This window comes from Melopsittacus undulatus, chromosome 4 (assembly GCF_012275295.1).
Source record: "Melopsittacus undulatus isolate bMelUnd1 chromosome 4, bMelUnd1.mat.Z, whole genome shotgun sequence".
Lineage (NCBI taxonomy): Eukaryota > Metazoa > Chordata > Aves > Psittaciformes > Psittaculidae > Melopsittacus > Melopsittacus undulatus.
Genome location: NC_047530.1, coordinates 25282941 through 25299028, shown reverse-complemented (window position 1 = coordinate 25299028; position 16088 = coordinate 25282941). Strand labels below are relative to the sequence as shown.

The following is a 16088-nucleotide window of genomic DNA, read 5'->3' as shown; positions in this document are numbered from 1 at the left end:
GAGAGCTTGCACCTTTAATTACCAATTACATATACATCATTTTAGAGCCAAAAGAAAAGGACTATGAAAAGGGTCCTTTAGAAATGTGCGTGCTATTTGTGGGAAGAATTCCTATTAAGGGGGAGCAGTGTGTCAAAATATTAAAAAAAAAACATAAAGAGAGGCACGCACAGGCATGCAGATACACATGCAGGAGATGGGACAAAGAACTGGAAAAGACAACATGAAAACAGGAACTAAACCAAGGATTGTAAGGAAATAGGGTGCCAGAGGGGGAAAATGCTTATTACCAGTTTCACCTAACATTCCCGTAGAGCCTTTAGATTGAAGTGCATCTCTTAAATTACAAAGGCTGAATTTTGGAGCATATATATATGTATATATATATACATATATATCTCTATGTACCAAAAAAAAAAAAAAAAAAGGAAAAGCACAGATTTCAACTTTATTATCTGTTTATGTGAGGTTTATTACATTTTTCTGCCTGCAATTTAAATTGTGCTCTTCCAAGAATGTAGCAAAAGTGCTGCACTTGGTAAGGGTCCTGATCAGGCACCTGTGGAAACATGAAGGAGGTTTGACCAGGTAAAGTGTTACAAATTCTTTCTTTTCAGTTCTACACTTCATCTAAATATTAGTTAAATCCACATATGCCTATTTGCTTACACTTGCTCACTCTCTTTCCAAGGACTCTGAAATGGCACTTTTTTTAAATAACATCTGGTATTCCTTCATATTTTGTCAGTCGTCACATTACCAAAAATCAGATTTTTGTTTTCTTGGTATGCTGGGCCTGCGTGATCAGTAGTAATTGGGTTTCAAAATATCAAAAGACTTTTTGCTATCAACTCTATTTCTGATTTGAGCTTAATAAATCATCAAGCATGAGACCAGCCATACACCTAAGAATGCAGAAGCTGTATTATAGCCCCTTATTCAGGACATGGAAAACAGGCATAAAAGAATGAAAAACAAAATACTGAATAGATCTTCAAATGCATTTTATCCATGTCAATTTGCATTTTTTTTACTCAGAATAAAAAATAAAACCTAAATCCTTCCTATTGACAAGTCATTAAAAACCTACATTCAAGTAACATTACAGGAGAGATTTAAAACGCACAAAGGAAAAGAGAAAAAAGCCTGCAAGTCCAGCCCATAACACATCGGGTCATGCCTGGTTAATACAATAGCCAAGATCTTAGGCTGTTTGAGGAGTCCTTTAATACCAATGGGGCAATTTAGGCCAGTCTCAATCTAAAGTTCTGACTTCACTTGTGTCTGTGGGTTTCAAATGAGTCGCTTCACATTATTTGAATTTAACTCTGTGGTTTTATTGCTGTTTGTTGGTAGCTGGGTTTGGGGGGAGGAGGATGTTTCCTCATGAGTATTTATTTAAAATTAATTTGTATTATTTTTAAGAAGGAGAAATCAAACCACACAAAAAAGAAGGATGGAAAACATCTCATCTCCCTTACGTGGGAAAAGGAAAAAAATGCAAATGAGCTATTTCCAGCCAGGACTCGTGCTCTGGTTCCTCCAGGTGTGTTAAGGTGTGCCCGGCATTTTCCCTGCACCCAGAGATTCCTTCAAGCAGGACTGCCTTGGAATTGCCTGCCCAGGCAGAACAGCGAGTCAGGGATGGGCGATCTATGGGGACATGAGTGACACTGTTGTTACCTGATGGTTTCATCAAATTGATGCAACTGGATGATCTGAATCATTTGCTTCTAAAAGTAAAAACATTACACGTATTGCCTGGACTCTAAGCAGCATCTCCAGGCTCTCTGGCTGCCTACCATGCCAGAATATAGTGGACAAACTCCTTAATTCCATAAAGGCACTGTCACAAAACCACCAGTGCTCCTACTTCAGCATGGTGACATCATTAGAACATATGTGCCCCATGCAAACAATAATCTCATGCCCAGTATTAAAGCAAATGCACATGTTAACTACTTTCTGTCTGTCAGATGTCTCAAATTCCTACCCACTAATAGTGAAAAAGACTGTGTTACTAAAAATCATTTACAAGTCCTCAGAGGATAGGACCATGGATGCCTGCTCACAGGGTTTGGGTGAGGCTGGATCCAAGCAGCACTAATTTATTTCCTTGATTTTTTATTGCACTGCAGAACCAAAGTAAGAAGGGATCAAAAAGTTGCCAATCTATTCTCTTCCTTATTTATCCCATCCCACACTATCAAAAGGAGTCAGGAAAAGGGGGTAGATGGAATGGCTTGGTGCTAGGGCAAAGCGCTGCGTGTGAAACCTCCTCTCTGCGGCCGATTTCTGCACAAATTGATAACAGGGTGGTTAAAGCAAGCACTGCCAGTGCCTTCACTGTAGAGGTGCTGCTGCGTACCCTATCTGCCCCAGCACCCCACCACAGCCACTGCCTGCCCTGGTGCCCACCTGAGGGGTGAAGTGTGGGCTACCCCAGGAGCCACCCATCTCTGAGACAAGCTGGGGCAGCCCAGAGTCCACTATGGGGACATGGCTGTCCAGGCATGGGAAGCTGCCTGCAAGTGTGCCGCTGTGTGCCAAGTGCACCCTTCTCCACATGCAGTCACTGCTGTCTTGAAGGCACATCCAGAAAGAGCTCAGCTTAGTTGGGGAGTCAGCACAAAGAAGTGACTTGCTCTTCAGGGTGTTGTTGGGGCAAAGCAGGCCTGAAAATGATGTCCCTTCAATCAACATCCACATGTCACATTTACTTTAACATCAACATGCTTAACGGAAAAAGCTCGCATCACACACTCTTCAGCTGGGTTATCGCTGCAATCAGTGTCAGGATCCTCACTGCATAAAGACTAGCATTGCTCAAAGCGGGCAATGCAGCTCCTCGCCATCAAAGTTTATCAATAACCTGTTTCCAGAGCCTCCTGCAGGACCCTGCAGCTGCAAGGTGCAGAGTTGAGCTTATGCCTACATATTGCCTCAGCACCACCCTCAGCAGTTCTAAGCACTGCTTACCTGCCATCAATTTTTAATTTTTCAGAGGACTGAAAAACAATCGTTTGTGGTATGTTTTTTTCTAAACAGAAGTCTGAGGCTGAGTTGGCCAAAAGAAGCAATGTGATGGGGAAGCCCCAGAAACCGGGGTTATGAGCTGCAGCTCTGCCTCACTTTCCGAGTGAGTCTCAGGCATGTGTGAAGTGCACAAAGGCAGCAAGAGCAGCAGTAAAACTCCGCCGCACCGCGCGTGGCCTCTCTGCAGCTGCCGAGCCAAAGCCGTCCGGTCACATCCGCCACCGCAGCACACACACCAGCCCCGCACACCGGACAGTGGCTCAGCATAGCGGGTGGTGGTGGCCCACAGCAGGAGAGATGGAGCCCAGCACACAGCACAGCCCCTGCTAGGTACCAACAGCAAGGGGACCAGGATGGAGGGGATGGGGACCCAGCAGTGCAGGGAGGGTGGGTGAAATAGCCTGTTTCACTCCAATGTGTTTGCACCCTGCACAGCTTTGAGTTAGAGGGCTCTGCTGCAATGCCTTTAATCAGACACCTTTTGCAGAAGTAGCCTAAATCTCTCAGAAAGCAGTTTAACCTTCCGTACACACCTGAGACGGAGCAAGCCCAAGCACCTCCACAAAGAGCCAGCCAACACATCAGGGTTTATGGAGAAGAAGGAAAATGACACAATGACCATGCTGGACCCAAACAGAACAAAAGCTAAGAATATCCATGGATCAGTGTGACTCTCCAGCACTTATCAGATGCTATTTCATCTGAAACTATGTACAGTGTTAAAGAAGGGAGTGGCGTGTCTCCCCTTAAGTAAACTGTACGTTCATAAAAAATATTTACTGCTTTTGAGAGTGTAAAATGCATAGGCTCCTCTATAGACTGCAGAAGCTGTAAATCTCTGCAGATAAAAATGGGATGTGATGATGTGATATAAAAGCATTCTTTGTTCCCCAGTGAATACATTTGTTTTATTTAAAACTAAACGACAACCAAGGAGAGAAAGGAGCGCTTGGTGCCACAAAAGGAGAAGGAGCAATATTTGGGTACAGGCTTTTTACTGGCGTAGAAAATGATATTGGAAGCACAGATTCTCTACCCGAGGCATGATCAAAAGGCATTTAAAAGGCATGATCAAAATTAAGTAATTAGTTTAGAACATGTACTAAATACACAACAGCTCTGCTCCTTTCTCAAATATCCTGCTCTAAAGAGGCTGTATTTCTCAATTGTGTACGGCACACTGTTGCTTATATACAATTTTCTTAAGCCTTTTTTTTACTTTCATTGAAGCATATTCATTATAACATTCAGTGAATTTATGGCTCCTTCCAGTGGCTTAGTAAAAGGGGTCATAAAAAAGTTAAGTAAACCAGTGTGTTTTTTTCCTCTCCCTTAACTTTGGATTCCTTTTTAATACTATGCTGTCTAGTGCCTAGTCTTTGGAAAGTACCTTGGGCATATTCAGCACACACACAAATTATCAGCTGCTCCAGGAAAAAAAAAAAAAAAACACAATTTCTTGCACTGAGGCAACAACACAAAAGACTTGCATATGTCAAAAACACAGAACTAAGTCCCTGTGAATGCTACACCATTAATCAAATCCCCGATCTGGTGTCACTTTTGCCAGTAAAATGATGATATTCTTCTAACCCCCTTCTACTGGCACGTGCCTGCAACACATGAAGTGCATCCCTCTGCCTTAATTTGTTTTCAAATAGCCTGCTTTAGGAATTTTTTATATATCCTTTCAAAAAAAAAAAAAGAAGGAAAAAAAAAAGAAGCTGCTACTTAAAGCTCCAGCAAGGGTCTCCAGTACGGTGCACGCACCAGCTTTTCGGGAGGGAGGACGGGCAGAGAGTGAGCAAATTTAACTGATGTTCAGGAGCTGAACACACAACTGCCTCTGAGGCTGTAACGGTGGGTGCCGAGGAACGGTGTGCAGACTGCCCAGATACATTTTAAGAAAGTAAATAAACACGAAAGAGGAAGGTGCCGTAGTAAGCGAAGCTGAATGAATCATGCACTTATCAATGCACACAATTATTGATGCCTTTTCCCTCCCCCATTAAAAAGATACATATATATAAATCTGTCTACAGCCAATGCTGATGCTTCATCAAGTGCTTTTACAGCATAGCTAACTTTAAAGCAGGCAGGAACCCCCAGCCCCCATTTATTTCTCTGTGTGCTTTCTCTGGAGGCTGCCGAGGGGAGATCAGATTCAACTGACAACTGCAACACAACCCTAGGGAAACCAAGCTGCAACAGAAAGAAGGAAATACTCCAGCAAGGAGGTGGCAAGCCATTTTGGGGTAGCAGGTCTCTGCAAGGAGGCTTTTCCACTGGGCCTCGACCTGGGGGAATGGGATGAGTGGGAGGCAGAGTGTGAGCTGGACAGGCAGAAGCAACGGGGAGGACAGGGGGATCGTTGCTTCTCTTGGTAAAAGTTAACAGTCATGGAATGGAAGGAAAGCCACAGTCGGCAACGTCTGAGGTTTCGGGAGGGGAGAAGGGAAGGTTTTCCCCGTGGCTGGGGAACACTAGCATCAGCAGCAGCCCGGAGAATTGTGCTTTTCAGCTTACCCGTCTGCCAAACAAGCTGGTTGCAGTCTATATGCTTCCAACTAGCTCAATTGAAACATTAAACGAAGTAGAGAAATCATCAGATAAATTGCTGGCCCTCTCTACCTAAGAGTGAAGGGGTTTTTGTAGAGCTGATGACAGCCCTGATCTTTTGTCTGACCTAATTTGCTTCTCTTTCAAGTTACAATAAAATTTGCTTTCCTGTCAAAAGATAACCTCCATCCACATATTGCACCCTAAAAATAAGAAGATGCTTGTGCTATGTTAATAATGCTATAACTTGAATTTGTCAGGTTGGGTAAAATAAACTTCCACTGATCAAAGCTCCCCATATGTATGCCACGGAATTGTATGGTTAGGCAAGAAAAAGTCCCGCTAAAGTCCGTCCACGTTGCACAAGCCAACTGCAGCAGAGAACAGCACAAACACCAAGGAGCAGCCCGGGAGCTGCTCAGCAGCAACTTCTATATGACAGATGCAATTTTGTGTTTAATTCTCTAGGAAAAAGAAATAAATAAATAATGCTTATTTTCATTTGCAGGAGCTACAGATTTTTTGCTATAAAGACCTGAGGCTCAAAGTACGGTAAACCATCTAATGTTACATCCCCTCTGTGGGGGTACATGTGGCTTTCTGACAATGCCAAATTATGTCCATGTATGTCTGCTTTATTCCTGTACACATCTCCTAGAACTCCAGGTTCCTCGCTCTGTGTTTCTACACCCACTGGAGCAAACAAACGGATCTCCATGGGTTTTCACACACACACACACACGCACAGACTCGCTCATGTATAGGTATCATTACCCCGATCACTATCTGACAACAAATGGAGAATTTAGAGCCCGTGTGTTGACAATAAAAGACGCTGTTAAAAACTAATTTTAATTAAAAAACTCCTGTCCGCCCGAGTCAATTAATCAGCTGCGTTTTAGCTAAAAATAGATTTGTCTGGCTGGCAGCCCCTCTCAGCGAGCGTTCTATAGATCTTCGCATGAAAATCAATACTACAACTTTAGAGGGAAGCGTTCTGCAGCAGCGCCGGCGGCCCGAGCCGCGGCGGCCGGTTCCCGGGCAGAGCATCCCGGCGCCGGCGACCGTCGGCGGGCCGGGAGCTCCCCCTAGTCGCCAGCACCCGCCACTGGCAGTCGGTGCACCAGGCAGACTCTGCGAGGCAACTGAAAAAGCCAGCAAAGTTTATTTTGGAAAGTATTTTTCCATCAACAAACAACACCGAGAGCAAAGCTATCCAGGTAGGAAATGTGGGAGAGAAGCGAACATCTCGTGCGAGGCGTTCTTTAAGCGAAAGGATCTGGTAGCAGCAAGCTCAGCCCTAGAAGAGCCACCGAAGAGGTGTCAATTGAATTCGGTAACCGGTATCAATAATTTGTATGAGCACACGCTCCTCTAAGTCGTAATTATTACCAAATACGCCACTACACAACTCTTTGTTCTGCAGAGAAATTAATTTTGTGCAAGACAAGGGCTCCAACCATTCCTACTAAAGGCAGCCAGGTTGCAAAATCCTAAAGACTTTTATTTCTCGGTATTTAAATAAGGCTGACAAAATATGCTCTGCATCTGCCGACCAGCAAAAAAATGCAAATTATTTCTCACCCGATGTACATCTATTTAAGCCACTGAGCACATCAACCAAAAAGGACAGAACAACCCAGATCCACAGTCCAGTTACCCTGCACCGGTTTTTACAAAATAATTTAAAAGACCAGGAACTATGAAAATGTGCCAGTTTTTATTTTTCTATCCTGTAAACCCGATACAAATATAGTCAAATGAAAGGTAACATAGAAGTCAACAGCACAGAACCCTTTTTTTCCTTCCTGTCCTATTTAAAGCCAACACATGTAATGTCTTCTAAAAGCTACTAAGCTGCTCTGTGCACAACTATGCGGATATTATGAAAAAGTCAGCCATCTCCAAAATAATAATAACTTCCTCACCAATTCTCCAGTCATCACTTATATTTTCTTTGCATTACAGTTGATTACATCGGTGTGGGGGTTTCCTGCAGGAAAAGCGCATTAGTTGCACTAAATCTAAGTGCATTTTAAGAGAAGTTCCTCGAAGCAATTTGCAAAACTTTGACATGCAAAAAATCATAAGGTTTTTATTATTGTTTTTAATGACTACATACAAATACAAAGCAATAAAGGAAACTATTACTCTTCCTAAGGAACCTGTTGACCAGGTACTGAAGAGCCTCCTTGGGAAACCTGGTGCTTTACCTGGAATTGTATGATTTTACTGTGCCTTTCCCTCCCTATCTTTGCTGCTGCTCTACAAAAATGTTCTTGCTTTGCCACCCTCTGCAAAACTGCTACCAGTGAGCTTTTCACATGCTCTCGCCTTTCAAATTTCCTTCAAATGCAAAATGCAGGGCTAGTTCGAAAACAGATTTCTCAAGTTAAAAAAAGAACTTAAGCTGGAAAATCAGCAATTTGAATCAAACCAAAATAACGTTTCTTTGCACGGAGCAGCTCAACAGCTCAGCCTCCTCTTCTCTACATCATCACCCCTTTTGCTTTGTCCAGCCATCTAAGTGAGCTCTGCTACAAAGTTTGTTCTGCCCAACACCACTGAAGAAAGGTCCAGAGCTCTCTTTCATCTCCATGTGTTTCCCCACGTTTGGTCCTACACATGCACCCACTGCAAGGCTACCTGAGTAAGCCTGGTGAGGACGAACAGGCCACTTCACTTGGTAGTCTTAAAGACCACTGTGCTAATGAGACGCTTCAACTCTGGAGCACAGCTACACTGCAGCCTCCCTGCTTTCTGTGTTTGTTTGTTTCTCTTACGCTCAGGATCTAAACATTTCTCTAAACACCAAGAGCATGAAACCCAATAAACTCCAGCTGAGCAATGTCAGAAAACCCTTCTCCCTCTCTTCCCATCTCTCTCCCAATCTCTTCCCTTGCCTGGCACAGACCTCCAATCCATCCTGAAATGTAACTCTCCTCACAGATGCCAAAAACGGAGAAGGGGGGCGGGGGGGGGAAGCCCAAGATAAGCATGACATAAACGCAAGATTTTTTAAAACAGTACCAATTCATCCCAGCTTTGGGGGCTTGGCTTGAGTTAGCTTTATTTTGTTGCAATGTTTCCCATTCCGTTGCCCTCCTCTTTCCGAACTCCCCTTTAGGGAGGACAGCGTCCCTGGCTGCTTTTCCCCAGGAATGACAGACACCTTCCCGAGGAGTGCGGAGATTGCAACCCTCGCAGCCCAGGCTCAGTGCCTGTGCGCTGCAAGGCTGCTCGTCCCGGTGCCCCCGTCCCGGCCCCCACCGCCCCTGGATACCTTCATTTTTTTCTGCCACTGTTCAGTATGCAGCCTGATTGCTCCGCCAGCTTCCTCAGGATGGAGAGATAAATGCAAGAGGGGAGGGAGGAAAGCTGCGTACCGCTCTGCTCTCCATTCCTCCCCAGCCTCCCCGCTAAACCCATTGTACACGCAGCTCCTTGGTACCTTTTAATGCTCTCCTGCCTCATTATTTACTTTCAAGTAAAGCGATCAGAAAAGGAGATCAAATTGGAAGAACAAACCTACCTGGCTCTCTTCTCCACCCCCACCCTCACCAGCAGCAAAAGCAGGGAGAAAATAAGTGTTTCACCCTTTAAACAAATTCAGACGTGTGCAACAAACCAGATTTTCCAGGCACCCCCTTTCAATACCCCACATCTCCTCACAAGTGAGACAGAAAAAAAGTAGCAGAAATTGCACAGGGGGATTTAGAGGGTTGTGGATGCTTTTTCTTAAAAAATAATTTTAAAAAATTTAAAAGTGGGGGAAATTAAGAAGCCACCAACAAAAAGGGAAACACTTTTTCCAAACCGGATGGTTAAAAACAAAAATGCAGTTAATGAAGGGGAGGGAATTGAGGAGGGGGGAAAGCCATCTTTTATGGTGATGCAAATCTGGCTCCAAAATAACAATGAATTAAAAACACACACACACACACACCCAGAAAGAGCTGAATACCAGATGCATCTTCATTTGTGTTCCACCAGCTGATGGGCTGGGGGGGGGAGGAGGAAAAATGGGTTAAAAAATAAAAGGCACACACAAAAAAAAAAAAAAAAAAAAAGAAAAAATAAAAGAAAAGAAAAAGGAAAGACAGAGCGAAAGAAATTGCGATTTCGGGACCCAAACCGTCCCCCCACAACCCTCCGTTCCGGAAAGGAAAAAATCTCACAGGAGGTGGAAAAATTATATACACATATATATCTCGATTCCCAAGGAAATCTTACAAACAGAAATTTATCACCGGTAACAAAGAAAGAGAGGAGCTCGCAAGCACCAAATGCTCCTGGCAGATGGCTCCTATTCTTGGCTTTCAGGGGAGGGGAGAGAAGCCGGGGGAATATTTTATTTATTTATTTAAATTCTTTAAAATCTCAACATAAATATTCGGATCCGCTGCTGCTCAGGCTCAGCCCCGGGCTGGCTCCGTGCGCGCCGCCGCCCCCCGCAGCAACTTGCGGACTCGGTTGGTGGGGTGGGGGGTGTGCATCCGGCCGGCCTTCCCGGCGGGGTGCGGGGCCCCATCCCGGCCTCCGCCCCCCCAGTCCTTGAAACGGAGCCCCGGGCATTTTTTACCCGCCCTCCCCCGAAACAGGTCCGATGCTACAGGAGGGAAATGGGGACCTCCTGACCTCCCACCCCCTCCCCGTCCGTCGGTGGCGACGGAGCATCGGGGAGCCCTGGGGGCCCCGCGCCCCGGGAGGAGACCCTCTCCTCTTCCCCCGCGGCACAAGCTCTGCAGGAGCGGCGGACCAGCGGAGCGGGGTGCCCGGAGCAGGGACCTGCCCCCGACTGTGCCTGCAGGCGCTCGTCCCTCTCCTGGAGCTTTAGGGGTGGGAACGGGGAGGAGGGGGGATGCTGGAGTTGGAAAGGGGGGAGGGGGGAGCCTCCTTCCCTCCCCCCGCTCTATCTTTCCCTTCCCTATATTTTTTTCGGGGGGTGGAGGGGGGTGGGAGTGGGGGGGCGGGTATGTGTGCGTTTTCATTTCACAATGGGAGCTTCGGGAAAGTGCAGCCTCCGCTCCTGGTCCGGCATAGGAGCCGGTGCCGCTGCCCGGCCCGCATTTCGGGCCCCCCAGCCCCGTCCCCCGCCTCGGCTCTCCCTGAGGCCCCCGCCACCAACAGACACTGCCTCCCGCCCCCGGCCGCTCTGCAGCCCTTGTCCTGCCTCTAACCCCAGCCGAGCTGATCCTGCTTCTTCCCCTCTTTGGAGGAGAGCTATCTCCCCCTCCGGCGATGCACCTGGGGCGGGCGGGGCGCAGCCTGCCCAGCTACCTGCCCCGCGGCCCCGCGAAGGGAGCTCGGCGCCCGCCGTTGCCGGCCCGCGCTGCCCCGGCCGGCCACCTTCTCCATGTGCTTTCCGTTAAGCACCCCCCCGGCCGTTCCGCTGCTTCCAACCCTCGCTGCCCACCTTGATCCGCCTCCCTCTCCCCGGCCCGCTTGTCACGCAGAAGCAACTTTTCCCACTGCTCCGCGCTACCCTAGGAGCAGGGAAAGAGGAGCAGGGCCGGGGGCGAGCAGCAGAGCCCTGCGGGGTGGCCCGGCCCAGCCCGGAACAGCGCGCGTCTCCCCGCCGCCCCCCATGCCCGCTCCTCGGGGGAGCCCCGCGCCACGCTCGCCCCGCCAGCAGCGCCTTCCACGCTCCACGCCGCCTGCCTGCCCGCCTCACCTCCGCACCGCTGCAAAAACGCACAGCAAACTTCGGGCTTCTCCCCCCCTCCACCCCCAGCCCATCCCCCCTAGCCGCACACCCCCCTCCCCTCTTTAATTCCCTTCTCCTCTCCCTCTCTCTGAAGTCATTTACCAGCTTTGGTTTCTCCTGGAGTCTTTCCTCATATCCCCCCCCCCCCCCAGCTTCCTCCCCTTCCCTAATTTTGCTCCTCGATTTCGGCTCGGTCTGGTTCCAAGTTCAAACTTACGTGTGATAATCTCTCTTTGTGACAAGTGCTGCGGGTTTCCCTGCTTGCGACGGGACATTGCCCTGGCATTTACACTGGCATCGCCTGGAGAGCTGCACTGGTTTGGGGGGATGTAGTGGGGGGGCGATCCTCCTCTGTTTTTTTTCCTCTTTATTCTTCTTCTTCTTTATCGAGTTCTTCTTAAAAAAAATAAAAGAAAAAGAAAAAAAAACGCCTCCTTTTTGTCGCTGCTGTGGTGCACTGGATGGGATCCCCTCTCAATTAAAAATTATCATCATCATCAAGAAAAGCTCTTTTTCGCTCTTTTTTTTTCTCTCTCTCTTTCACACACTGTCTTTTCTCCACTGCTTCTGCCACTTGGACTTCCAGATCTCTTCTTGAACTTAGAAGGATATGCACCGCCAGTGACACTTTTCTTTTTCCCTCTTTCCAGAGTGCTTGGCAAATTGGCAAGTGCGCTTTTCCACCAGGAGGGTAAAAAGGGAAGAAATTATTAAAAAAAAAAAAAAAGCAAAAATCTGAAAAGCAGGAAGAAAAAAAAAGTACTAGAATTGGGATTGCCCACACACAAAAAAAAAAAATTGCCAAAAAAAATGTTTTTCAGAAATTGACCCTTGCTGGGTAGATATATAGAGAGAATTTTTTTGAAAAGGGGTAGCCAAAACTGTGTCTCCTCTTTCCCAGTTCAAGTGGCACTGCTCTGCCCGGGTGCTTTTGGCTTGCCAGTGCTCCTGCACCACTTTGCACTCTTCCCCCCTCGCCTGGCACTGGGACTGGAAGGAAGGAAGCCCCCAGTGCAGCTGGGCTGGTGCTGGCTATTACTATTATATATTGCAATGTGAAGATGGCGGAGTCCTGGTTCTCTGGGAGCGCTCTGTCTCTCTATGGCTGGGGCTGCCTCTGTACAATGGGATAAAATTCAAGTTCAAGTGCGGACGTGACGTTTAATCTGCACTAGAGACAAAAAGACCCAGAGAGTAGGAGCACTGGGGGCGACTAGCGGTGGCTTTTTAACACTGTACCCTGCGAGAGAACACGAAACGCCACTCGCACACACCGCGCACACCCGCGCACACACACACACACCCGCACACACACCACACACCGCACACACACCAAGTCGAGCCCATGCAGGGCTCGGAGCCGCTCCGGGCTTTGTGCAGCTTCGCTTTCGCGGTGCACGGAGTGCCGGCAGCGGAGGAGAGCGGGGGGCAAGGAGCAGATCCGCATCCTCACGCACGGCCAAACTTCCCCGGGCGCGGCGGGGGCTCGGCAGGGCGGGGGGAGGCGGCCGGGGCCGGGGGAGGCAGGTGCGGGCTGGAGGCTGCGGGGCGCTGCCCTCCGGTGCCGCCGTTGCGCTGGTGCTCATTGCGGCGGCCGCTCTGCGCCGTCCGGGCTCGGCGCTGGGTCACGATCCCCGCCGTCCGTGCCCGGGAGCGGCAGCTCCCAGGGGGATCTCGGGCCGCTCTTTCATCAAGGCGCCGCCGCAGCTCCTCGGCGGCTAGCACGTCCCCGTTGCATTTCTTTCGAACAGTTTTCCAAGAACACAAATATCTGTGTGGGTTGAGGGAGACGGGTTTTTCTCTTTCTTTTCTCCCTCCTCTCTCCCTACCCGAAGTGTGATGGTAGCGGGACACGCGCGCACACCCGATCCACACACGCACACACGCTCCGATCCTCTTCTCTCTCTCTTCCCCCCCCCCCCCCCCCCCCCCCCCCCCTTAAAATCCTGGCAGAGAGGATTTTCCCGTGGAGAAACTAAGTCTCAGCCACTAATAGAGAGAAGCTGAGTTCCCAGGGACCGAATCTCAGTGCACTTGTCCTCCTATTTCACACGCAGGTAAATGCCCACAACTGCCTGCGCTTCTAACTTGGGAGATTCTTGGAAACCAACTTTTTCTCCTCTACTTCCGTTCTCCCAGCACATCTCCTGCGGTTTTTTTCTCTCTCTTGTCTCCATCTTCCCCTACCTCCCCCCAGCCCCTAGACAAGGAAATTGTTCGGTGCGAACAGCTTTTCAGCACCAGGTCTGGACAGGGCGAGGGGAGTTGGAAGGGGGGAGGGGGGGGGGGAAAGGGGGGGGTGGGACTTGGAGGCAGATGGAGCAGAAACCCAAGTAACCCAGCTTCCACCCGGAGCAAGCTAAGAGAGCCGCTCTTTAGCCTTGTCATTTACTTTCCACGTTATTTTTTGGTATTAAATTGTGTGAGAGCCTTTGGGGGGGAACCAGAATTCATCTCGGTGCCCTTAATCAGCTTTGAGTAGAATTTGGCTAAACAGCATCGCTCTCGCCTCCTCCAACAAATCTGCCTTTCCTTCCCCACACCCGCCCGCCCGCTCACAGCTCTCTGCCAGACCCCGGCCTCCCGGCACCCGGTCCGGCCGCACGCCGAGGGCACCTGGCCCCCACGCAGCTCCCCTTCCAGGCAGGGGGCGCCGGGCCAGCCTCATAGTGACCCTCTCTTCAGCCCCCGCGGTTCAACCCTCGCCTGTGTTAGAGCACGGCAAACACGTAAAAGCCATTTAACGGCGCTGAAGCTGTTCAGGTTCTTCGCAGTGTGTGTTTTGGGTTGTTTAGCAGGGTCCTGCAAAGAAAGGCGAGCGTGGTAGCGGCGGAAGCTCCCCGCCGCCGGACAAGGGAGGGAAGGGCCCAGCGGCCCCGGGCCCCAACAGGTGGTCCCGTGCAGACCCTACCGGGCAGTGTCGTATGGCCCTCCGGGGTCGAGATGCGGCAACCTGCGGGGGATGGAGGGAAGGGGCTCCCTTCCGTTGGCCGCCGCATCCGTGGGAAAGGGGGCCCGGGCAGGTCAGGGGGGATGGGGATTGCCCTCACTCCTCTCCCCGCTTTGATCACTCCTCCCCTCCCAGCTGGCGAGGCCGGGAGGCTTCGTCTGGCCGCGCCTGCCGTGCAAAGCGCGGCCCGGCTCGGCGGGGCTGCGGCCCGGTCACGGCGGGGCCGTGGGGTGCAAAGTCCAGCCCGCGGCGGCTGCGGCCGTTTCTCAGCAAGCTGCAGAAAGCTGCACGCCTTCGGAGCGCAGCTTATCAGGAAGTTACTGGGCATCATCTGTTGATTAACCAGTGTCTTCCAGTGGGCACTGAGAGCAAGAGATAAGGGACGGCAATGATTGACCAGGCGGGCGACCGGCTGCGGAGCCCCCTCCCCTCGGGTGCGGGCAGAGCTGAGGGAGGCGAGCCCCCAACCTTCCTCCTCCTCAGAAAATACATCCCAATAAGGAAAAAAAAAATTCCAAAGTGATTTCTCAGTCTCCTCTTTCCTCCCCTGTCTGGCACTTGTGATCATTAGCACTGAAAGCTGTTAATGTCTTGTCTCACAGCTCCCCCTTTAGTCTCTCTGCTCTCCCTGTCTCGCGTTCAAAGCCAGATCAATAGCAAGCTCTCTCTAACCTTGACCTATCCCTCGACCCGCCTCCATCTGCAGCTTGGCCCCGCGCTTGTGCTCTCCCCCCGCCCCGCCTCAGCCGGTGGCAGCAGCCCCCACTGCGAGGGGCCGGGGTCCCTGAGGGCTGCCCTGGGCGGCGGCACTTTGTCCCGGACAGCACGGCCGTGCTCAGTACCCGCGGCCGGGAAAGGGGGCCCGTGCCTCGGCCCCTGCTCGCCCGACGTGGGGAAACGGTGCAACCAGGGCTCACGCCACCGGCCTGCGAACCTGGGGCCGCAGCTCCACGTAACCGCAACAAAAGGACCCAAAACCCAACAACGACTTCAACAAAAAAAAAAAATCCAAAATAAATAAAAATAACCAGGCAATACGGGAGCAAAACCCGCAAGAAGAGAGCAGGCTTTTAGCTAGCTTCGAAGGTGCTAAAGTCCCTTGTTTAAAATTAGGGGGGAAAATGCACTCTCTTGCAGAAAATAACTTGTATTAAGGTAATCATCTTTTCTGTCTTCATAATATACCAGGGATTTGAAGAGTTCTCATCCAGAAACACTGTCCTTATCATAAGGGAAATCAAGATAATATGATGTTAAATATTCCATTTTATCCTATATACAACAAGGCATGCTGAGTCAAGAACTCTCTGCACACACATGTTCAGCTTCTGGGTTTTTCTTTCTTTCTTTTTTTATTTTTTATTTTTCTATTTTTTATTCTTAATCGTGCAATGTCTTCAGCTAAAATTTGGAATGGATATAGATACATAAATAACAGTGGCTTCAGTGCAAAGAGGAAGTCCCAATATCCTCACAGAGGATAAGCTTGATGTGTCACTTGGACACATTTTGAATGCATTTCCACTTTCTCTCCATTTGCTCAAATAACTTTTCAGGGGAAGAAAAATTGGAGCTGCAGATTCTGTGTGATGTGATTTTAGTTTCTTCCCAGTCTTTACTGAGAAAGCTCATGCTAAGTTAGAAGTAAATTGTTTTTGATACAGATCTGGGTGTTGGAGGGGGGGAAAGAGAGGGAAGGAAGGGAGGAAGGAAGGAGGTTTGAGACAGTCTTGACATAAATGAGGCTGCTGTCCTCATTCTCTTTGAACCTTTAAATGTTGCTGCTTGGGAAAAGAAATAAATAATAATAAACACAGGGTGTTGATCTGATCGGCT

At 49.2% G+C, this 16088-nt stretch overlaps 1 protein-coding gene across 4 annotated transcripts in view; it reads right to left on the bottom strand.

Annotated features, from left to right (window-relative positions):
* Positions 1-12395, bottom strand: part of BCL11B (BCL11 transcription factor B) — a 96953-nt gene extending 84558 nt beyond the window's left edge. For all 4 annotated transcript variants that reach the window (XM_031049332.2, XM_013129162.3, XM_031049333.2 and 1 more), the window contains exon 1: positions 11520-12395. In XM_031049332.2, coding sequence (XP_030905192.1) covers positions 11520-11577 — 58 coding nt within the window. In that variant the 5' untranslated portion in view covers positions 11578-12395. The remainder of the gene's footprint in view (positions 1-11519) is intronic.
* Between the last annotated feature and the right edge of the window lie 3693 nt (positions 12396-16088).